General features: G+C 35.9%; 1 protein-coding gene across 12 annotated transcripts in view; it reads right to left on the bottom strand.

Annotated features, from left to right (window-relative positions):
• The window catches only part of NEO1 (neogenin 1), a 213738-nt gene that overhangs the window by 82593 nt on the left and 105892 nt on the right, over window positions 1-25253 (bottom strand). For all 12 annotated transcript variants that reach the window (XM_081048605.1, XM_081048600.1, XM_081048597.1 and 9 more), the window contains exons 6-7: window positions 20048-20202; window positions 18489-18609 (exon numbers count right to left, since the gene is read on the bottom strand). In XM_081048605.1, coding sequence (XP_080904731.1) covers window positions 18489-18609; window positions 20048-20202 — 276 coding nt within the window. The remainder of the gene's footprint in view (window positions 1-18488; window positions 18610-20047; window positions 20203-25253) is intronic.

Raw genomic sequence — 25253 nt, forward strand, 5'->3', positions numbered from 1 at the left:
CTTAGCTGAGGGACAGTCTACAAAATACCTGACCAGTGCTCCTCAAAACTGTCAAGGTCCTGCCAAACAAGAAAAGTCTGAGAAACTATCACAGACAAGGGGAGCCTAATGAGTTATGACGACTAAATATAATGTGGAATTCTGGATAGGATCATGGAACAGAAAAAGGACATTAAATTAAAAACTAAGGAAATCTGAATGAAGTAGGGACTGTAGTTAATAAAAACATTTGTCGATGCTGTTGAACTGTGACAAATGTAGCATGTTAATGTAAGCTGTTAACAACAGGGGAAAGTGTAGGGTTATGGGAACCCTGTACTATCTTCACAACTTTTCTGTAAGTCTAAAGCAGGGGTGTCCAAACTTTTTCAACGTTTTTCACCAAGGGCCATATGCGGTAAAATACACACACAGCCAGCCACTCACTCGAGGTGAAGTACGTATTGCCTCACCTGGTTTATTTAAGAAAACTAAATATATTTTTGGAATTTGCTGCGGGCCAATAAAAATGGATCACGGGCCGCAGTTGGCCCGCGGGCCGCAGTTTGGAGACCCCTGGTCTAAAAGTACTGTAAAATAAAAAGTTTATTAAAAATATTGGCAGAAAAGCAAGCTGGACTCAAAAGTAGTCGACTAGAAAGTAATTCCAGGGACTGTGCCAGGACAAAACACTCAAAGACAAGATGCAGCATGTAAAGGAAAAGGCTAAGATGAGGTAACAGAATAAGCGCAAGAGCTACAAATGGTCTAATATGTAACACTGTACAATTTCTCTGGACCAAACAAATGTAAGTGTCTATTTAAAGGGACCACGCTGGACAATATGAACTGGCCGTGGAGGAAGAAAGAGGTCTGTATCATGCATGAGACGGCGGACTTCAAACATAAAGATACCAAAAGCTTAGAGGATAAAACAGGCAACTGTTATCTAAAAATGAACAAGAAAAAGATTTCTAACAGTGTGCTAAAAGATAATGAAACTTTATACAAAAGCAAATATATTGGGGACAGCCCGGTGGCTCAGTAGGTGGGAGCGCCGTGCTCCTAACGCTGAGGTCACTGGTTTGATTCCCACATGGGCCAGTGAGCTGCGCCCTCCTCAACTAGACTGAAGACAATGACTTGACATAGAGCTGATGGGTCCTGGAAAAACACACTGTCCCTCAATATTCCCGAGTTAAAAAAAAAAAAAAAAGAATAAAAAGGCCTTAAAAAAAAAAAAAAAAAGCAAATATATTTTCAGATAGGCAGTCTTGAAAATTTACTTCTCATACAACCTTTCTGAGAAATAGACTATCAGGTATACTCTTGCAAAATAAATTAAAAACAAGAAATTGAAGAAAATAGAAATTGTAGTCCAATGAATAAATTTGGGGGGAAGGCACGACACATGAGCAAGAAGGCAACGAAAACACTGTGAGGGGAAAGAGATCATGATTAACCTTAAGTGCTGCTGGAAAAAAATGACTAAATGTGTATGCCAAATTTCTAAGGGTAACCTTTTGATGAATAGAACAAACTGAGATGGGCTGGCAGGATTCATAAGGACATAAGACAATAGATGATAACCCTAAAACAAAGGGACATCAAAAGTTTGAAAATAAAAGAACAGAAAATATGTATCAGGTAGTGCTATTGAAAAGAAAGCAGGTATAGTAAGTGTCAGTATCGGACAACACAGAAGATTAACCAGGGCAAAACAAATGTTTCCTGATGATAAAATAAATACTATGTTTTCTTGGTTTTAAGATACACTTTCTCATATTTTAACTTCTGTGAAATCAGAATGCATCTTAACAATCCAAAGTGTCTTAGATGTGATGAAACACAGTAATCCACCAGAAAAATAAGTCATGATTCCTAATGCATTAACAACATAGCTTCTGAATATGTAAAGCAATAAGAGAAACACAAGAATTGAACAAATCTATACTCATACCTTTCTTAGAAATATGCTTCCTTAGAAATTGGCAGAGAAGTGGACAAAAATTAAGTAAGGCTCTATAGGACTTTATGAATGCAACGAACAAGTGCGATCTAATATTTACAAACAGCAATATCTAGCAAACATAACACCCACAGAACTGTCACCCAAAAAACTAACCATGCATTATATCACAAAAAGAATCTTCAATTCCAACGAACTCAGAAATGTGGTCATCTGCTGAGACTAAAGGAATCGAAGGTTTGAAGAGCATGAAGGTTTAAAATAATCGCTAAACAGGGAAGGGAGAGGGCGTTCGCAGGCCCAGTTAAAGTTGGTGCTCATGAATTTAGTCTTCCGGCTGTGAGAGAACAACATACTAACAAAATGAATAACTCAAAGCTCTCCAAGTACCTGAAATGCCCATTAGCACAGCTGACGACCAGCTAGGAGACTGGTTAGGGGCACCATGCAATGTGAACAGAAACTCACAAAAGCACTTTGCAGAGGCTACAGGTTCTGAGCACCCAAACTGTTTCAAGCCAAGAGGATAAGGGCTGCCCATGAATAATCCCACAGACGAGCCCCTCCCCTGAGGAACTAAGTCTCCAAGGCTGGGCAGAATGAAAGTGATAACAGAGGAATGCACTCTATTGAATGGAGAGGTGTAGTAGGTGTGTGTTCTGATAAGCAGCCCTGGCAGTGAACTGCTGGTTTAAACAAATGACTTACATAAACAATTGAAGGAAGTTATAAAATGAAATGAACACAAAATACTCCTCCTGTTCTGTGTGCAAGAGAGATGTTTCACTTTTACGGAAGTCATCTGACATTTTCCTGACATCAAAAGCATCCATTAAAAAAGGTGTGCCAGATGCTAATGACGCACCTACCACAGCAGTGAGCCCAGGAAAAAGCCTTTTCTCCTTTCATCCTAAATCAACATGATGTCTTCTCAGTAAGATTCCAACCACCCAGAGGAAAGACGAAATGTGCAAGGGTATTTCTGCTCATTACCTGTTTAGACCAATAAAAAGGGAAAACTGACTTTGTTCCAATGTACTGATTGACATTAGCTCTAATCAAAACCAATTTCCCAAAACATAGTCAAGAGAAAAATGCATTAGCATTTTTTAAGATTCAGATTTAAAAGTCCAAATTCTGGCAGTTTTATTTCCTGGGATTGTGTAAAAAATAATAGAATTCAAATAATACCTAATCCAGGTCTTTAACAAAATCACTTTACAAGCAACCACAACTCCTCAAATTTGCAAAGGAGTGTAAACTGAAGAGGAACTCTAAAAATTAGGAGAAAACTGTCACCAAACTGGAATCCAGCTAATAAGTCTCCCGCATTCTTTTTATCATTTGGGGTGTCCGATGCTCAGGCAGAGCTGCATTAGGACGAAACTCAGAGAACAACTCTGACAGTAAGCAAAGGGTGAGGTTAAAAATAAGCAGACAGTGAAAATATTAGAACAATATATAGGAGTTATGAGGCAGTAGCATTTAAAATGCTAATACTACAGAGAAACATTCCTCAAAATGCATATAATTAAAATTATACTATACTTTTATTTTGTCTGGTGATCACTTGAGCATACATCAATTGGGACATATTCTCAACGCTCAAAACACTTCACCTAAAATGGAAACACACGGGTCCAGCACTGAAACTCTATGAAATCAAGTCTACAAGTAGCCAGGTTGTCAGTAATGTCTTTCAGACCCAAATGATATTCCGACAACTAGGACATTATTGTATGATTTAGCATCTTTTAAATACAGCTACCAATTAAAAGATACGCAGATGCACTCTGGGTTTTTAGCACTGTATTATGGATTCTTTCTTTATAACAAAATAATGGCTTCAAATTCAAGCTTGCTCTCTGATAATCTCTAAATCCATCTTTGTGCCCAGAAATGTCATTTGCAGAACTTCTATTTAACTGCTAAACTTCAAAAATTATGACTGAGATACGAAGTTATTACCTGGATCTCCCAAGTTCTTAAGATTCATGACTTTGGGCAAAGATGAAATGTTAAACATTAGACAAACTAATTGTATTTTAATTACAGTCCTATCTCTCAAAGCTATTTAAAATCAGAGCAGTCATCATGGCCCAACTCAAGTAACAGGGACAAATTTCTTAACCTAAATAGACGAAGATTATAAACTTAGATTTATACAGAGAATCCCTCTACTTGTATTTAGTGTAAAACTTCAATCTTTTCTTCTTCCTTAAGTATAAAAAAAAAAAATCACAAATCTTGTCTGATCTTCCTTTGTAGGAACATCCGACATTTAACAAATAGTTACCATGTATGAGCCATTGAGAGGTAAAAGCTCTTTCCACTGTCACCACCTAGTTGAGGGTCTTAAATACCACATCTGATTTGGTACAAAATTCTCCTAACCGGTATCAGATTCCATATTTTCCTCTCTAAATCCACTCAACACATCTCCAATACACCAATCCTCTTAATGTGCTACTTATTTCTTCTTATATCTGAAAACTGCTAGTGTCTTCCCGCTACTCAACAAATCGCAACCTTTTGACTAGATATTAAATAATCTGGTCCACGTCCCCTTTCCAGAATGTATATTCTTGTATTCTTACTTTTCTGAACACTGGTAAACTGAGCCACTTACTATTCTCCAAATGCACTGTGAGCTTTCTCACTTATGCAGGTGAAATGTCATCGTTTTTCATCGTCCTGTCACCAGATCAATCTGAACCCCCACTCAGCTCAAATGCCATATTCAAGAAGCCTTCCTGCTCTGTCAAACCTCGCAGATACCATTTCCTCCCGCTGAGAATTACAGTAGCACTCTGGCATCTGGCACACCTTGCATGGCAATTCTTTGGTTCATAATCCAACGACTCTATCCCAGTACTGGGTAGAACCTTTTGGATTCAATAAATTAGAATACCTGGAGTCAGCATGGAATGTACTGGTTCACACCCAGATACCCGTGAGAGTACAAAAGAGCACATTTGGAATTATGTTGGGACAACAGACATAAACTAGGACTGTCTCAGGTACACTAGATGCATGGTCATCCTTGCAAAATGATACACTTGACCAACCTTGTAAGTGTAACCACAACAGACTTAAAAGACTGAACCTGAAATTAAGAGAAGGTAAATTATCTTTGTCTTGAAAATCTTAAACTTGCTAAAGTGGTACAGTGAATTTTGAAACTGGAAACCTAGGCCCCAGTCATGACTTTGATGCTAACGAGCCAGTGATATGTATAAGTCAATGCACTGAGTGGCCAGAGCAGCTGGCCTGGGTCCTCAGAGCTTGAGGGCCATTCTAACTAGGCTGCTCTCTGATTTGTACATTCTCTCCCGGTGGCCTGCACAGCAGGGTCTCTACCAGGTAAGAACGAATCTCTATTCAGAAACTATGTGCACTCAATAAAATACTTGTTGGTTTAACAAAACTAATTTGCTTTTAATATTTTAATAAATTCTACCTAACCACCTTCACATTTATATGACACAATTCACCTTCCAGGAAAAAAAATGCCATACTAGCCAACATTTGGAGGTAGCTGCCAAATACTCTTAACAACCTATGTTTTTCTCCCATGGCATTTGTTTCAAGAAATAAGAACTCAAAAAGTTTTAAACTACACTGAACAAAGTAAAAAACACTATGTATAGACTTGATTGCAACTTCAAATTTATTTCCAATAGAATTTTTTATTTGGCTTTTCAAAAATTTACAATCCATTGTTTGTCTTCTCCCCATCTTCAGACTTTCCAATCCCACTCCTCAGGTATCAACACAATTAACGGATTGTTGTGCAGATTTAAAAAACTTTCTTACACAGACAAGCATATGGATCTATATCCTTCTTTCTCACCTTTTCCACAAATGAAATCAGACTACACGCTTTCTGCAATTTGTTTTATTATGACTTGTATATTTTTCCATATCTACCTTATTTGCCTTACAAAATCTACCTTATTTTTTTAATAGCTAACTAGCATTCCATTGTATCCATGTATTTAATCAGGCCCTTTATTGGTTGTACTGATTGCATTCTTTCCAGATTTATGCTGGTCTAACATAAATATCTTTAAATACTTGTAGCTATACCTGTAAGATAAATCATTATAAATAGGATTATATGATAAGAGGGTATATGAATTCTAAATTATTACTAAATTGCATTTAAAAAAATTTATACTGCCACCAAGAATGCAAAAACACAAGTCTCCTCATATTCTAGCCTGATGACAATAGAGCAATTTGAAAAAATGTAAACCTGTAAGTATAGGCACATCCACAAAATAATGTTTAGCAGAGTCACAGGAAAATATGATATCACACCTACAAGTAAAATGTGTATGAATGTGTTTGTGTCTGCGCGTGCGTACGTATGTGTAAGCGTAAAACACAGAAGCTGCATCTAATGCTCTAGTCTCAACTTCTGCCTCCCATCAGAAAGTCCCCACCTGTCCTAGTTAAAGGAACTGCTAATCCACACTCGAAAATTCTTTATCAGAGCATTCTTTTTATTCCTGTTAATAGCCCTAAAAGCTTGAATGACTTTGTGTATGTATTTACTTGCTTAATGTCTGTTTCGGCTAACGGAACATAAGCACCACGAGGACAGAGAATCATGTCTGCTCTTGGCTATGTCATCCTATCATGAAAACAGAATTTTATATAGAGCTTTGCTCAACAAATATTTATGAATGAATAAATATATAGACAACTATATTTACTAACAGGGCTATCTTTAGAAATTGAGATTAGGGGAAAGGTTAAAAGGTACATTTACTTTTATTTGTCAATCACACACACTAATTTTTGACAAGGAACATGTGTTATGTTTATTTAAAACCATTTTAGTGCAAGTTTAGTTTCAACCAGACCATTTCAGATGCCTTGCAATCTGGTCACATAAGATTTTTTTCTTGTTTCGCAAATTTAAACGATCTAGCTAAATTTTAAATGGGTTTTTGTTGTCTACTTAAAAAAATCCTCAAAACTTGCTTCATGAAGTTAACCTTTTATCTTCATTTTAATTTAGTTTAATGCTGACTATTGAACTCTTATTCAGTAGCTTTGCCTTTGTACATTCTTTCAAATAACTATTCCCTTGAAGTTACAGAGTACTTGCAGAATGCTTAACATGTATTATTTTATTTGCCCCTCAGAGGTGTGACGTGCAGAGACTACTGTTTATGCTTCCAGAGAAGTAAACAGATGCTCAGAGATTAACTACCTCTACAGTGGGGTGGGACATGAAGCCAATACTTCAGATTTTTAACACAGGTTTGTTTCATTATATACATTGTGGCAGGAAACAAAATTATTAACTGGCAATGTCTCAATCTTTCAGCAAATAACACATCTATTTATTTCAATACTTAGAAAGTGTTCTGAAATGATCTTAAGTATAATGCATATATTTCTAAAATAACTGCATTTAATACAGTATTTGAGAGATAAGGGACCTAAGAAATCATTTAATTTAATTCCTTCATTTTGCAGAAAATAAAAATCACAGAATCTCAGTACTTGATCCAATCACCCGGCAAGCTAACGGCGGTTGAGAACTAGAACCAGGCATTGACATTAGATGTACTCTGAACATTAGAAAGTTCCTAGACATGGAATTGATGATTAAGAAGTCAAATTTCATCAGTTGTGTTGAGTTAAAAACTTTTCTTAAAGTTATAATTACTGCTACAAAATAGCAAAATAAATGATTAGAATTTACCCTTTGATTAAAATCAACACCAACTATCATACATCTACTAGGACTTCAGATTTAAAATATTCCACTAATGACTAATAATTTCCTGCCATCTAGCCAACTCTTAATCATGCCAGGCCATTAGTCACTTATTCCAGAACTTCTATTATTCAGTATTTACCTCAGATACTACATGGAATTTTTTACTAATGTTTCTGTCAAAAAAACGGGGGGGGGGGAGCTCAATATGTATCCTTATCTACCAAAGCCATAATATCCTAGAAGTCATTTAGTGAGTTGGTAAAGTAGGAATTTCCTTTACTAAAAACAAGTTCATATTACTCCCTTTTCACCAACCTATCTTCCCTTACTGGAAATAAAAAAATTGCCAGTGATCAGACTTGATATGAATGATGTACAGAGAAAAATCATATTTTTGTGTTTTTACATTTCAGCCTTAGATGGTAATTTTGAAATCTATTTTTAAATTCAAACTGACAAGAAGAAAGGCTAATGAAAAGTTAATAGACAAAAATACATTTTACCTTAATCTTACTACTCTTAACATACTTGCAATAATTAATATGTCAATACTTTTTTTTAAAAAAATCATTCAATAGATGATTATAAGACACAGAAAGTATTTTAGCTTGAAATGACAGGTAATATTAATTTGAACTGACAGCAAATAAAAATAATCATGTTATGTTCAGTTAAATATTTCAAAAGCCAGAAGATAATCTAAAATTGGTTGTCGTTCCTAAAAATGCATAAAAGTAAAATTAAATAGTAAAACCTTCATTTTAAATTGTTTTAAGAAAGTATGTTTGACATGGAATTAGAAACAGAGAGTAGATGGTGGTTGCCAGGGACTGAGTAGTGGGGGAGATGGGCAGATGGAGGTCAAAGGGCACAAACTTCCCGTTACAGGAGGAATAAGTTCTGGGGGTCTAATGTACAGCGTGGTCACTGTAGTTGACAGTTCTGTACCGTATACCTGAAAGTTGCTATGAGAGAACAACTTTAATGTTCTCACCATAACAACAAACAAAATGGTAATTATGGGTAAAAGATGTGTTAACTAACCTTACTGTGGTAAACATTTTGCAATAGATATATGTGTGTATCAAATTCAAATCATCATATTGTTACCTTAAACTTACACAGTGTTAATTACATCTCAGTAAAGCCGGAGGAGGGGAGGGAAGAATGTTTGGAACATAGTTATTCTCAAATTCTACTTCCCCATTTGATTAGAAATGTTGTTTTCTAGTGTTGCTGCACAAATGCTTTATAATTTTAATTATAAAATTTCATTTAATGTTCAAAGGTGACAATTAACTTAAAAACCATGATGTTCAATGATATCACAGGTCCACTGTTTGCACTCCAAAACACCTTCTTGCAGCCGAGCCCCAGCCAGCAGGCTGACGGCCACTATACATACAACATCCTTACAGTGGGAATCAGAAAATTCCCCCTACGAAAATGAGACTTGGTGTCAAAGATGCTCAGATACTTTCGACATTGTTTATAAATGAAGTACATGAAGATAAGCACCATGACAACAGATCTTTCCACTTTCAATAATGTACTCCAGTGTTTCTAGTGCTTAAGTGTCTGTCAGATGTCAGCCATGACGAGGCACCAGCAGATTCCAGCTTGCAGTTCTCCAGCTAACAGCTCCTTCTTGAAGTCAGTCACCAGTGCACAGCTCCTACTTACCTACTAAGTATGACTTCTCTTATTCTTATATGTGTTCTTCATCCTCCTGTCCTTCTGCCTTTTCCCACCTACCTCCCACTTTTTGTCATTTAAAAAGTTTTAAGTGAAATGGACTTCTATTGACCACAAATAACTTAGAGTCACAAACTATCAGGGCTGAAAGATATGAATAATATAGTTCAGTGTTCAGCCAACTTTTACTGTGAAGGGCCAGAGTAAATATTGCAGGCTTTGCGAGTCATCTGGTCTCTCTCTAAACTACTCCCCTCTGTCACTGTCATGTGGAAACAACTACAGACTGGGAAAATCTGTAAATAAATGTGTGTGGCTGTGTTCCAATAAAACTTTATTTACAAAAACAGAAGGTTGCTTGGATTTGATTTGGCTTGTGGGCCACTATTTGTCAACCTTAATCTTTCCCATCCTCCTTTGAATATGCCGGCATCAGTGTTTCCCAAATTCCACCCTGTGAGATATTACTGGGTCTACTCAAAATAGAAAAAGAAAAAGAAAAAAAGCTCCAAGGTCAAACAGATTTGGGAAATGCTATCCATACACATTCCATTTTCCTCTTGGAGATTCACAATGTAAAGGGAAAGAGGCTCAGCGTGGGCTAGTTCCCATCGTTCCTCCTTCAGGCGGCTCAAGCCCAGGCCTGGCCCGACCCCATCAGGAGACATCAGTGAGACCTATCAGAATGTGCTCTATTTACTTCCTGCAACACAACCCAGTCGTTGTGTGAAAGGAACTGTTTGTAACGCTTAACTTCTATCTATGATGTTTCGGGCAGAACTCCTCAAAATGATGTGTTCGGTGTCTTTTCTAAACTCAGCACTTACTGAAATGTGGCTTTAGTATTAAGTTAAAAAAAGAAACTTTATGGATTATAAAGGTAATATGTGTTTATTTTAAGAGATTGAGAAAATATCACCTTGGTTACCTAAAGATAACCACTGTTAACATTTTGTTATGGGACTGCCTAAATGTATACGTACAATTTCAAAAACTAAATTCAGGTTATTTGGTATATATAGTTTTGTACTTTACTTTTCTACTTGACATCCTGAGATTTTCCCGACATCATTCAAGTGTTCAAAGACATGATTTTTAATGGCCAAATAAGTGTTCCATAACAAGGCTGTACTATAATTATTTTAAGTCCTTCCTCTATTTTGAGATATGTAAGTCATTTCCTATTCTTTTTTATCTCTATCTCTTTGTTTTTTAATTACTAATGTTGATATTAATAGTCTTTGTCCAAATTCCTGATTCCTTCCTTAAGAAAAAACATCCTAAAAGAATTAATGGGTTGAGTCAGTGATTTTTAATATATAATTGTCAGAATAAATAGTAAATGATGTAATAATGATTTACATTTTCACTAAGCGTGAAAGACACAAATCTAATCACACCCTAACCAGTCATTATAATATTTAATAAAATATATAAAACCTTTATTATTAGGCAAAAAACACATCATTAATCTGATTGTATATCTTTGTAAAGTAGAACATCTGTAATGTTTAGAAATTATCTTTATCTTTGCTCTATTGTGAACTGTATGTTTATAGTAGTTATTATATTCATTTGTGTGCATTCTTATAGCCAAAATATTAAATTTTTGTAATTCTTGCGATATTCTTCCCTAGCTTGTCTTCTCTTTAATTTAGTTAAGGTATTTCTCATACTTTATATACAGAAGATTAAAATTTTTATACCCTAAAATACCAAAATTTTCATCTATATTCTCTTTTACTTCTTTTGAGTGTAAAAGCAAATGGTGACTCTTCTATAATTTTTCAACCTTTTTATGGATACACTTTAAATTTTAACTCTATTTTATATAATTTAATGCTTTCCAACTCACCAAGTAATTCTTCATGTACCATGTGATAATGCATGATCCTTTCAATCCACATTGATTTGTGATTTCACTTTTTCATACATTCAAAAATTGTGAAGTGCTGTTTTTGCTATATAAGCTTTTTTCCCAGCTTCTTTTAGGCCATCATATTTTTTTAAGTGACGTGCACTGGACTGAGATTAAAAAGAAGATTTTTAAAAATCTGATAGAACTGGTTCTATCAGAAATAATTTAAATAATTAGAATTGGTAAGCAGGAAAAAATAGTAAGGGAATAAATGCTATCTTTAAGTAAAGTAAGACATTGAGGTGTAAGTTCACAGAAAACAGTGGTGGTTTAAGGCAGAAACAAGAAAGCATTTTCTGACCATTAAGAAAAAAACACGGCAAAAATTTATCAAAAGATTATAGTGACGGTATAGTGATGGAAATCTTCAAGAGGATATTCAGGGACAAACTTTAGATGAATGAGACATTCCTCTGAAGGCAGAGAAATGAGGCTAGATAACATATAATCCCTTATAATGCCATTTACTGGAGAAGGCTAAGGAGTTTCGGTTTTCAGGAGTGTGAAAGACTGCTAGGGGACAACTGAGGACACAGTCTTTTCTACATACAAGAAAAGAAAAGAACACTTCGGTCCTTGATTTATAGCAAGAGAAGAGTTTGATTGAAAAGCTTGAAATCTATCAAACCCAAACTGTTATCTTCTTCCTCAACCTCTTTCCTGACCTTCTGACATGAACTGCCCTGATTCTTAACATTTTTATATGGTTTCCTATCATAACCCAAACTCATCATGTCTTAAACTGATGTTTAACTCCCTAAACAAACCAGCTCTTCCCTTAAAATTGTATTGGAAAGTTCCTAATATTCCTTATATCCTAATACTGTTTGTTCTAATATTCCCTTATATTCTCATAAAGTATATAAGGTTTTTAATGACGTCCCCTTCCCTTTCATTCCTGATATTGGTAATTTACGTTTTTCTGTTTTTATCAGTCTGGTTAAACGTATTCCAATTTAATCGATTATTTTCCAAGAACCAAGCTTGCTTTCACTTACTCTGTTTTCCATTTCATTTATTTCTGCTCCTTATCATTTCCTTCTTCTGAATGCTTTAGATTTAATTTACTCTTTTTAATCTAGTTTTTAAAAGCTTCCCTCAAAACACTATTTTATCTGTGTTCTACAAATTTTGATAAGTTGTATTTTCGTTTTCATTCAGTTCAAAATAATTTGTAATTTCCTGTGTGACTTGTTCTTTGACAGCTGGGTTATTTAGAAAGGAGTTTAATTCCCAAATATTTGAGGATTGTCCAGGTATCTGTTATTGATTTCAAGTTTAATGCCACTGATGACAAAGAATATGTTTTGGATGACTTTAAATCCTCTTAAATGTATTGAGACTTGTTCTACAGCCCTGAATCATTCACATTTAATGTTAATTATTGATATGTATACATTTAAATCTACCATGTTGCTAGTGTTTTATTTGTCCATTTATTCTTTGTTCCTTTTTTACCCTCTCTCCTTCTTTTAGAATGAGTAGTTTTTAAGATTATATCGTATGTCCATTATTCATATCTTATGACATTAGTCATATCTCTCCATTTTTTAGTGGTTTACCTAAGGTTTTATAATATGCATCTTTAACTTATCGTAGTCTACTTCAAATAATATCACAACTTGATATGTAATATAAGAATCTTACAATAGTTTAGTTTCAATTATATTGAACTTTGTTCTGTTTTTATTATACATTTTAATGTTATATATTACAACTGTTTTTTCTTTAGGCCAGAGGTCAGCAAACTAAGACCTGCCATTTTTTTTGTAAAGACTGGAACCATCAAGATTGCTTGCTTTATATGACTGATTTCATGCTACATACCAGGGCAGACAGAAATGGGTAGTTGTAACGGAGACTGTTTGGCCCACAAAGCCTAAAATATTTAGTATCTAGCCCTTTACAGAGAAAGTCTGCGGGCCCTTGTTCACACAGTCAATTATCTCTTCAAGTGATTATGAAAAAAAGAATATTTTCTAGAAGAATATTTACTTTTTTGTTTTTAAACCACTCTGGCCTGCTTCCTTTACGATCCCCCAAGTTTCTGTCAGGTATCATACTACTTCTGCCTGAAGAACTTCCTTTAACACTTGTTGTAACACAGGTCTGTTGACAATTTTTCTCAGCTTTTGTTCTGAAAGGTCTTTATTCCACTTTCATCTTTGAAAGGTATTTTTGCTGGATATACAATTTGAGTAGACTCCCCCGCCCCTTTTGGGATTTTAAAGGTGTTGCTCCATTGCCTTCCTGCTTGCATCATTTCTTGCAAAAAGTCTGCTGTAATTTTTTATTTTTGTTCCTCTGGTTTTCAGTAGTTTAACTATGATGTGTGTATTTTTTTTTACTACTATTATTATTACTACTAGTAGTACTACTACTAGCACTACTACTAGTACTACTACTATTATTACTGCTGCTGCTGCTACTAGAACAACTACTGCTTTTAGCCTACTTGGAGAGTCTGAGCTGCTTCTTGGATCTGTGATATCATCTCACTCATTTTTTTTATTTAAAATTTTTGGCCATTTTCCATATAATTTCATTCGTTTTTTTTAATGTTAAAATTTTGGCCATTATCTAGTTAAATATTTCTTTTATTTTGTTCTTCTCTTTTCCTTGTGATACTCCACTTTACTTATGTTACACCATCTGATGCAATCCCACCTTAAATGCTCCGTTCTTCCCCTCTCTTTTCTTTCCGTTTAAATAATTTACACTGAACTATCTTCAAGTTGATCAACTATTTCCTCAGTTGTGTTCAGTCTACTGATCAGCCTGAAAGAATGCATCTCTGGTATCATGATTTGTATTTTTTATAGTTTCCTTCCTCTGGTTGTGGAACCCTTTCACCTTCTGGACAAATGCAAGTATTTTCAATCTCTTTATGGTTTCCATCTTTCTGCCAAAATTCCTCATGCATCTGTTCATTCCAGTTATCTACCTTTTCCACTAAATCTTTTAACATAGTACTGATAACAGTTTAAAGGCCCTGTCTGATAGTTCCAATATCTGGGTCTGCTGAATTGGTTGTATTGATTGTTTAATCTCTCAACAATGGGCTGGTTTTCGCTTTTTCCTGTTTATATCCAATAGTTTTTGATTGAATGCTGAGAGCATGGTGCACAGAACAAAGAGACTAAGATAATGATTATTTACACTTGGAAACTGGCATGACTATTCTTGTGTCAAGTGTGGAAGAGGTTAGTCAGTGTAGACAGGACCTGAACGTGGTATGGGTTTCACTGTTGTTAGTTACCTGTAGCACAGGTTCCATATTCTTCTACTGGTAGACTACCACTGTCTTGTGCTTCATGAGAGAGGTGAGGAGCTGACACCTGGTCTCACTTTTCCTGTTTTCCTCTCAGCTGCCAGCCATTCCTGCCTACGTCTTCTACAGAGGGGTCATTCTCCATGTCCTTGACCTTCCCCAGCAACAGAAAGTTTTTGTCACTTGGTGGTAACTCACGGTTGAGGCAGGTGGAGTTCTCAGTTGTCTGGGTCCCGTGTCAGCATTAGGGAGGCCCCAAGCTCTCCTTCCCATGGCAGCTCAAATCTACTTTGTATTTGGATTGGTCTTGAGTGGTACTTTCCTATTTTTCCTCCAGTAGTAAAACACCTCCCTAGGTACCGGTGTAGGATTCTGGGGCCCAAAACAGTTTTCTGCTCCTGTTTCAGAGGTAAAGGGTCTTTCCTTCCACCTTTCCCCCCAAAGCAATGGATCTTGGTCTGTGTGCTGGGAACCAGAGGGTTCCTCCCCCCCGAAGCAGAGGGGTTTTGCTTCTAATCTCCCTCCAGAAATGTCTGAAATAAGGTTTTATGCCCATCCCCCACTGGTTTGAAGCTTACAAGATACTGAGTAAATGGGTGGGGCTTTGGCCTATCTCCCAGCAGTCACAGGTCATCACCGTCTTCACCTCCACACCAATAAGATGACTTTTCTTGAGGCTCTGCCTTGCCCCCCCAATTTCAGTAGTGAATATCCTATGGAGCCCCAGGAAAAAGTATTCGCAAGCAAGTGTGAATGCCCCTTTTATCAGAATCTTCCAGATATTCCTAACTGGTCCATACTTAATCTTTAACAATCAGTTACAATTGCAGCTGATTTCTTCTTACCCACTTTTAGGGTAGCTATCTCTCTCTCCTGCTCTGTCCAAGGTGAAACAACACGGCCCATTCGTTTGGGGAATAGGGTTGTCTAATTCTTTGAAATTCAGGTTACTTGGTTGGTTTGCAAGCTCAGGTCTTTGATGGAGTAAGAGAAATTTTGATTTTGTAATCATTCACCTTTTTATTGTAGGTGTGGGTGAGAGGTTTGTGCATACCCTTTGCATATGGGTAGAAGTCCCCTCCCTCCACTTTGATTCACTTCCCTTTTCTGTTTTTGTAAAGAAACCACGATTCTTACAGTCACCCAGATAAAACCTTGGAAGTATCTCTGACTTCTCTACAACACTGTTTAATATCCAATCAGTTGATAAAGTCTGGATTAGATAAATCACTAACATTTTTTTATTAAGGTACTTTCTTTCTATTTCTCTAGTATAAGTGCTTATTTCACAATGGTCTCTTAAAACAGAATTTCTTCAATCAGCCTCTTGCACTCTGCCTTCTTCTAATTAAGCCTGACTTCATCATCAGACTGTCTTATTACAGCATTGCTTTGACTATTTATAATCCAGGCCACGATCAATCTGATCCTATTCTGCCTGCCTGTATGGGCCACCTTCCTATAGGAACAGGTACTCTATTCTATTTCCATTCTGACCCAGGTCTTTTAACATCTGGAAATCTATCATTCGAGATAGAAAGGGGACACTTTCTATGAAAAAAATCTTCCCTGATCACACAAACAGAATTCCTCTCTTCTGAACTGTATGGTGCTTTATTTGTATTATAAAAATAATACCTATTATAGATTGGCATTGTACACATCTCTTATATCCCTTACAATATTGTAAACTCAGAAAGGCAGAGATCAGATCTTATAAGTTGTTATATTTTCTCTTTTAGCTTTTCCACATAAATAGCAAAAGGAATAACATGACACTTACTTTCCTTCTTATAATCCATCCCTGACAAAGTCACTAAAAAATTTCGCTAGCCCACAAAACGTCAGTTTTTGAAATGCTGTCTCAAGAAGGGAAAAACACACACACTACAAATATAGTTATTATACCATCCAAGCATTTTCAGAGGATAGCCAATTAGGATTAGTTTGGGGACCATCTAGCATAGTCAACCATTTATAGTGTTAAGAGTTAAACCTAAAGCGGTAATCCCAAACACAAATATACTGAAATCCCTTTATTTAGCTCCATATACATAACCCTCAGAGAGCCACGAAGTTTACTAAGGAAAATCACTGCCACTAATAAAAAGAAATAAGCCTATCTACATCACTACTCTGTTAGTGCTTTATTTGGTCATCATACTCAGGCATTTTGCCAAGATGGGAAAATGACATGCTTCTACCAAATCATTTCCAATGAATGGGGAAAGGTGTAATCACAGACAAACAGGAAGAAAAAGAGTAGTTCTAATATTTTATGCCTTTTTATAAGAGTACTCGCAAATACATTTTTAAGAAACAGCATATAAAAATCTGACATGCTATTTCAGTGAAAAGGCAGAGTGGGTGCCATCTGTGCCAATTAGCTTCCTTGGCTAGGCGACCTGGCTGGGACCACACTAGAACTTCAGCTTATCTGACACCCGATCAGATGTCTAAAGTGGCATATTTTTCATGCATTAAGAAATGTACAAAATGAAAACTACTTTCCTTGGTAAAATAAATAAATAATACACCCAAGAGATATCCTTATCAACTTAACAAGACCTGCTGTCCAATAATTCAGCTAGTAATTTAGTATGAGAAAATCACATGAAGAGATTCAGCACAGCGTTGTTCATTTTGGTAAAAAACAGGACACAATTTAAATGTTAACCAACAGCAAATCATTTCTATAAAGCAAAGTGCACAGATACTATTCAGCAATGACCAATGTTGAGCAGATCAGTACTTACTGACATGGAAAGACGCCCACAGCATGTTGTCACAAGAAAACAGGTTATAAGACCACAAAAACATCTGTGCGAGCTCATATGCAGCACTGCTCGGTGGCAGGGTTTGGAGCACGTGCCAGTTAGCAGTAATTGCCTCTCAGCTGCAATCTGTACCTTACCGCCTGCTCTGCAACCCTGAAGCTGGGCCCTTTGTACGTTTCTCCTTTGCCAGCTCCCTATGTGTTAAACTTTCAGAGCAGATGGTGCTGGAGGGCAGCCTTCCCCAGCACCCTGACCCTTGGTGCTTCTGGGGCACAATGCCTTCACTGACACACCTCCTAGTGAACAGCTTTCCCAGGCGCACCAGACAGCGCGTTTTGAGCAAGTGTGGGCAGCACAGCAGTTTCTCTGTCATCCAGTAAGCCATGGCCACACCCTCTCCAAATTGGCCTAGATCTCAGCCCTGAAGGACGCCATTTTCCTGAACTCTCCCTCAGACCTGGGGGTTGTGGCTGCTCCTTCTATCTGCTAGTCTTACATTTGTTAGAGTTCTCTTTACTTCTTGCTAGACAACCCCTTGCTATTCCAATTCCCTATTATAGTTAATAATTTCTTTATATTAAATAATATTTAATTCTTTAGGTTTTGCTGCAATTAATGTGTGGTTTCCCCAGAATTGACCCCAACTCATACAGGGTGTCCCCTTCCCCTTTTACTTTTCAATGTTGTCTGAATTTACAATGAGCATGGTTATGTGTGTGTGTGTGTGTGTGTGTGTGTGTGTGTGTGTGTGTGAAAAAATAAGTTAACTGTATTTTGAAAAAAATGAAGAAAAATTCAATGAAAAATAAACATTACTTTAATGTTTTTCTATTTTAATAGTGCAGAAATAAATTTGTGAGATTAAAATGATAGCAATCTGAAGAACATTCGTGTAACACTGTAACTGTTCAGTTTTTCTTAATACCAATTTCTTTTCAACATCATCCAAAATTGTGTTTCTAGGTCATTTGAAACAATAGAAATGATTTAGACTGATATATTTTTCTTAGTTATGCTATACTGCCTCTTACAAACAGGTTATTAATCAACAGGTGGCCTGTGGTGACAGGTTCTGTGATAGGTACTTGCTCCTCAAGCACACAGTCAGCCTCTTTCATCTTACTATCGCAGCCCCTTACCATGTTCAAGGATTATCAGTTGGGCTCCAGCTTGTGCATTTCCAACATCATTCTCGGCAATACATTGATAGAACCCTTCATCTGATTTCACCAGACCCAAAACTTGAAGATTATGTTCCTTCTGAGGAAGAAAAAGATAAACAAATAAAATTTTATGATTCAACTGATAAACATTAGTTCAAAATCTCAAGGATGTGCTCTTTCTGGGGAGGAAAAACAAGTAAAATTGTATGATTCAGTTACTGAAAATTATCTGCTTATGCACCTTTTGACTCAATTGTATTGACAAGGCACTGACTTCACTGGCTAGAACAGGAAATGCCATCATTAATAATAGGAACTTAATACTCATGGAAGGTCATGCCCACAACATTTGCAAACTTACACTTTTTCTTGGAAAAATATGCGGCATGCAATACCATGTTACCCTAGTGAAAGTCTGAATTTATGAATTCAAGGCATTTTTAAAGATTTTCTCTAATATCAATAGTTTTAATAGATTAGAATACAGTAAGTTAAATGAGGTCACATATATATGAGCTTTCCTTAAACTATCAAGTACTATATAAATGTCAACTATTGTCATTGCTATAGTAATAATATGATTTTAACATTCTTAAAAATAGTATAAAAATAATGATAAAAGTAAAAATGCTGATTTAACCATAACACATTGCTTTTTAATTAAGACAAAATACCTGTGAATTACTTTTTGTAACATATGAGATTATCATTTCAAAACTAGAAAATGTATTTCTACTAAGAATTACTTCTATAAGAAATTTGTAATGAGAATAAGTTTTTAACAACCATAATTACTTTTGATTATTTCTATGAATGTCATGTATGCATGTACTAAATGTCATGTATCTGTCGTCAATCCTTGTTACCAAAGGCCAGATAATTATATTACTAGGATATTAGATATGATAATAATAATGGATATTTAAAAAGTATTTACTATATATAAAGTAAAAAGCAATAAGGGCTGAATATTCTTAAATACATTTAATACTAAGATTTACTTTTACATTTACTTTTTAAAAGAAACTTCGTATCTATTGTCACAATTATTGTCCAGCATTGGGTCATACTTGTTTTGAAGGGTCTGAGCATCAGCACATGAAGGACAGATTTCTCCTTCTTGAATAGAGCTATGAAGACAATTGGTACGTGTGTGTACACATACGTATGTACGTACGGACACACACACACACACACACACTATAATCATTACCCAGGAAATAGTGGCAGCTGGTTTAAGAGTGCTAGTATGTTTAAGTGGGAATACTAGACCTAGTTCTAATACTAGGTCAGGAGAGCTGGTCTTTAGACCTACTTCAACCCTATTTGCGATGTGATCTTACACAAGCTACCAAAATTATTTCTGGGCTCAGCTTTCTCATCAGCCAATTAGAGATTATATTCTATGTGAATTTTTCTATCTTTGTCTGCAGTACATAAAACGGTGTATGTAAGATAACAGATCTCTGGGTAAATACATTTAAAGACATTTCAAGGCTTCAGAGATAAGTATCCTTCTTCAAAACAATACTTACTACAATCTTAAAGTAATCACTTGGAATAACCATATCCCCATTCTTGACCCACTTCACAGTTGGCGTTGGTTTCCCAGTCACTTCACATTCAAACACAATATCCATAGATTCATGAGCATATATATTTGTAGGCTGCTTCAGGAATTCAGGTTGGGCTTTAAAATAAAAAGGAAATTAAGATATTAATGAAAATAAAAATAGCTAGCTGGTTTATATTTCAAGCAATTTTTTAAACCACAGAATTCACAGGTTGCTTATTTATTATTTGAGGCTTTCACATATTTACTTAAAAATCACATAACAAATACATAAAACATGTGTAGAAACACGGTATCTTTAAAAATTAATGTCCTGGTATAATTAACTAGAAGAATAATAAAGATAATTTCTGAATTTCCTTGTTGAGAAATATTTACCAAGTTGACTATATTGAAGAAATCAATAATATGAATGACTATGTCTAATTTTAGAATGAATGTCTAAAAATGAATATTAAAGGCTACTGCTCTAAGATTTATATCATTTTGGAACAGCCATAATTAAAATTCAAAAAGAGTTGAGAAGACTGACATTATCTTCTCTCTCAGTCAACTTGATGAGTAACCAAAAATAAAAAAGGAATACAAATGTGACAAGTAGAGGCCTTAAAATAGTTCACGCACACAAGACACTCCCATTAGTGACCTCCCTCATTACGTGAAATGGTTTTGAAGAGTGGGAGGAAGAGTGATAGGATCTTTGGGGAAAAGTTAAGTGTATTTGAAAAAGCCTGAAAATTCCAGTAACTCCCTTTTGCCTAGTCCCAAAGTTGTAAGTCGCTGACTTCTGAATAACAGATCCATTAAGCTTTTGAATGAGAAGGTAAACGGAGATCAGCTGGTCCAACTTCCCACCGAATGCTGTAATACCCTACACAGCATCCCTGACACCTTAGGGATCTCGCTGATTACCCTACTTGAAAGTTTCAAAGGACAAAAGCTCCCTACATCACAAAGCAGCAAGCTCCACTGTATGCTAGTTTCTATTCAAAAAACAACAGTGACGAGAAGAACAGCAGCTTTTTTTTTTTTTTAAACAGTTGAGCTAATATGTGCTCGGCCTGTGGGAAGTGATTGGGATTGTCCTGAATTTGTGGCAAACTGACATCTTAACAATACCGAGTCTTCTTTTCCATAAACACTTTATCTCTCCATTTATTTAGATCTTTGGTTTCTCTCATCAATGTTTTATAGATTTGTTAGGTATATGCTTAATTACTTCAACTTTTTTGCTGCTAGTGTAAAGTAATTAAATTTTTTTTTTAGTTTCCAATTGATCACTGCTATAGTGTATGTAGAGGTGAAAACGATTTACGTATGTACTTTCTATAGACAATTTTGGAATTATCTACATACATACAACATACGTACAGTTTACTGTAAATGGAGGCAGTTTTATTTCCTTTCAATCTGCTTTCCTCTTTTTTCATTTTCTTGTCTACTGTACTAGCTAGAGCGGGGCAGGTCCTCATAAAAAATCCAAACTAGCTTTATAATTAGGTAAATGAAGAATGAGAGTTAGAGAGCGGGTAGAACCCCAGGTCAGCACTAGGCGCCAAGGATGGACAGAACATCTGAGTTTAAGAAGCAATATACACTCAAAGCGATAGAAGACCAAGAAAACAAGTCTGCACAACTATAATAGGTGAAATCAGGGAGATCTATAGTGTTTGACTAGCCTTTCAAACCCTGTGTTTATTCTTTTGTGAATTATCTGTACACATACTTTGCCATTTTTTCAATTCGAGTGCTCACAACTTTCTTATCTATATATAAGAGCTTTCACATAATGCCAATCAGCAGTTTATCTCAGCTCTAAATCCACTCTTGTTTGTAGTGGATATGAACCTTTGCCAGCTGGTGCAACATTACTTTGTTAGTAGAGGGCGCTGGCAGGACACTGAAGGCATAGCAAAGATTTCAGATGGGTGTGCTCTTCTTGCCCCTATGGAGTCGCAGCTAGGAGGTCTGAGGGAGACCCACTCTTGCACGCGATTATCCTCCTGCATTTGTCTGCCGTCTCCCGTAAGTTTCCCCAGTGTACAGTGGCGGCTTTCTGTGCACAGCTCTGACCCACAACATCCCCGGGACAGCATCCAGCGTACCCGCCCTCATGGCACCTAATCGGGCACCTTCCTGCCCTTCATCAGCCAGGCCCATGGCACCCCAGCAGGCGGCTTTCCACACACCAACCTAGGCCTGTGGCACTCAGCAGGCGATCTCCTGTGGGACTAGCCTGGCCATGCTGTGTCCTCTGGCAGCAACCATGATCTCTCCAAGGTCTGAACCGTAACCTTGGGTGGGGGCACCCTCTTTCAAGTTTGTCCCTTTTTTAGATTCTTTCCCTGAGCTCTAAAGTAATAGCTGATCTGTGTAGTTACTATTTCTGTATTCTTCAGAGTCCTATTTTACCTTTTTTAGTAGTTAAAACACTTTTTACTAGTTAATATAATTCTTTGTATTAAATTTCCTTGTTCAAATTCCTGGTGCAATTTATAGCTCCTGACTGGACCCTACTACAGTAAGACATTAACGTTTCTCATACATGATGTCCATATTTTTTCTGTTTTTTTTTCTTTTGTTTTTTAAGGCATCTGTTATACCAAAGTTTTAAATTTGTATGTGGTAAAATATATTAGCTCTTTCCTTTTTGGCATCCGTTTTATTATTCTAACACCAAAAAGTTTCCCTGCTCCCCTATAATAAAAATATTCACTAACATTTTCTTCTAGTATGTTTATGAAATAATCTGAACTTCACTAAGTATCCAGCTTTATATTTTTCTAGGTGGCAACTCCAGTAATCCCAATAAGAGTAATTGATTTGCAATAGTTTTAATATTAAAATCCTATATACTCTTAGGGGGCTTATTTTTGGATACTACAGTATTTTGCCATTTATAATGTGTACTTTTTTGCCCAAATTTGTGAGAGAAAAATATGGGTGCGCCTTATACATGGGTAGTACTACTTCTGTATCTATATAAATGTTTGTAATTCCTTTATTTACGTTTATCAGCTAAAAGTGTAATTCCAGAAACCAATAACGATACCTGTATGCAAAATAATACCCAGGAGTACGATAATCGATTTTGTTGAACTTATGACAAACTGGCAACAACGAAGAGTTCTTGGCCTTCTGTGATGCTAAATATCATAAATTTGTTACTGGGACATAAAATGTCTTGTACCGTGTATCTGTACTTGTGTTTTGTAATTATTTATTACATAAATTTTCTCATACCATAATATGTAAAAAACATGCTAAAATTCCTTTACAATACAAAAAATACCAAATGTAAACAAACAAAAATTTGAATTAAAACAAAATATTTTTCCCCCTGAACATTTGGGCCCAAACGTGGGTGTGCATTATACACGGGAGCCCCTTATACACGGCAAAATATGGTAATCATTTCATTGATCTGTCTATTCCTGGGCCTGAACTGCAAATTTAAGGATTGTAAGTATACACTATTTTAAAATATCTGACAGAACAACTACTCTCCTTTTATACCTTTATTCTCTCAAAATTTTCCTAGCATATTCATTAAGTTGTTGGGGTTTATTCCCCAGATGAATTTAGATTCACCTTTGGTTAAGTTTCTGTTCTCAAAGAAAACAGACAGAAGAACAACCTGGAGTTTTCATTTGAACTGCAATAAATTTCAGATTCGGGAAAAATGAACATATTTGCAATCCTGAGTGGTCCTATTTAAGATCAGATTATTTATTTGTATATTATTCAATAACAATTTATTAGAAAGATGATATAATGACTGAAGTCCAAAGACCTGTAGTTGAGATCTGGTTCTACAACTAGACATTTTGCTGCCGCTGGGTTTCCAATCCTTGTGTTTCAGTTTGCTCCTTATGAGATAAGGAACTCAACTCGACTATTTCTAAGCACCTAAGATCTCTAACCAATTGTGATTTTATGATGTTAGTTTATATCTTTGACGTATGATAATTAATAGATAACATTCGCAAGTGCTTTCCACTTTTCATTTAGTTCCCACAACAACCCTGTTATTTAGATATTGTTGTATTATTTCCACTTTACAGACAAGGACATCTAAAAACAGACAGGCTAAGCAGTGCACCAAGGTCACATAACTTATCCAGTGACAGAGCTGGATTCTGAACCTAGGTAGTCTGACTCAAAACTCAGTCTTTTTTTTTAAAACTTTTAATTTTATAGAGAAAATAAACCTAATGTACCTGCCATATAGCTTCAACAATTATCAACTCATGGCCAATACTGTTTCACCTATTCCGCAACCCATCCCATACTCCTCCCCAGATTACTTTGAAAACAAGCCCCAGGTATTATACAATTTCATACATAAATATTTAAGTAAGTACCTCTACAAAATGAGAACTCCCATGTCTAAACAAAACGATGATACTATCATCAGGTTGGTATCAATAATAATTTCTTAATATCGTCAATTACCCAGTTAGTATTCCTATTTCACTAACTGGCCTTTGTTTTAAAAAATGATTGATTTATTTGAATTATGCAAACAAGAGGCATTCATTCAATGTTATTAATTTGTTTCTGATGCTTCTTTTAATCTACAGGTTCCTCTTTTATCTCTTATCTTTGTTTGCATTTTGTTTGTTGCAGAAGCTACTTGTTCTGTGAAGTGTCCTGTGGTTTGTCCTTTGCTGACTGCGATGCTAGGTGGCACTGAACAAAACTGTCCTATACACTGGCAGTTAGATGCAGCAGCTTGACTGGAGTCAGTTTTTTTCCCAAGACCACTTCCCAGGCAGAGCCATGTTCTTCCATCAGGAGGGCTCATATGTGTGATTGTGTCTCTTTTTATGATGTTAATAGTTTTTGGTCATCAATGCCTATGCAAAATGAGTTGCAAAATATAATATTCTTATTCTGTCATTTCTTCTATAAGAAAAACATCCTCTCATCAATTATTTGGTTATCCTTAACTATAGTTCTTACAAAAAGGGCAGGATAAGTGCTTGATTCCTTCCCTTTACTTACCAATTTTCAAAAAAATGATCTTGTTCCTTGAAAGGGGAACGTAAAGCATCACTGGATTAAAAGATCATGGATCAAAATCTATTTGGTTTGTTTCAATCCATGGAAGTTATTCTTTTGATTCTCAAACTACCCCAATCTTTGGCCAACAGAAGCATGAGTCC

This window comes from Rhinolophus hipposideros (genome assembly GCF_964194185.1).
Source record: "Rhinolophus hipposideros genome assembly, chromosome: 5".
Lineage (NCBI taxonomy): Eukaryota > Metazoa > Chordata > Mammalia > Chiroptera > Rhinolophidae > Rhinolophus > Rhinolophus hipposideros.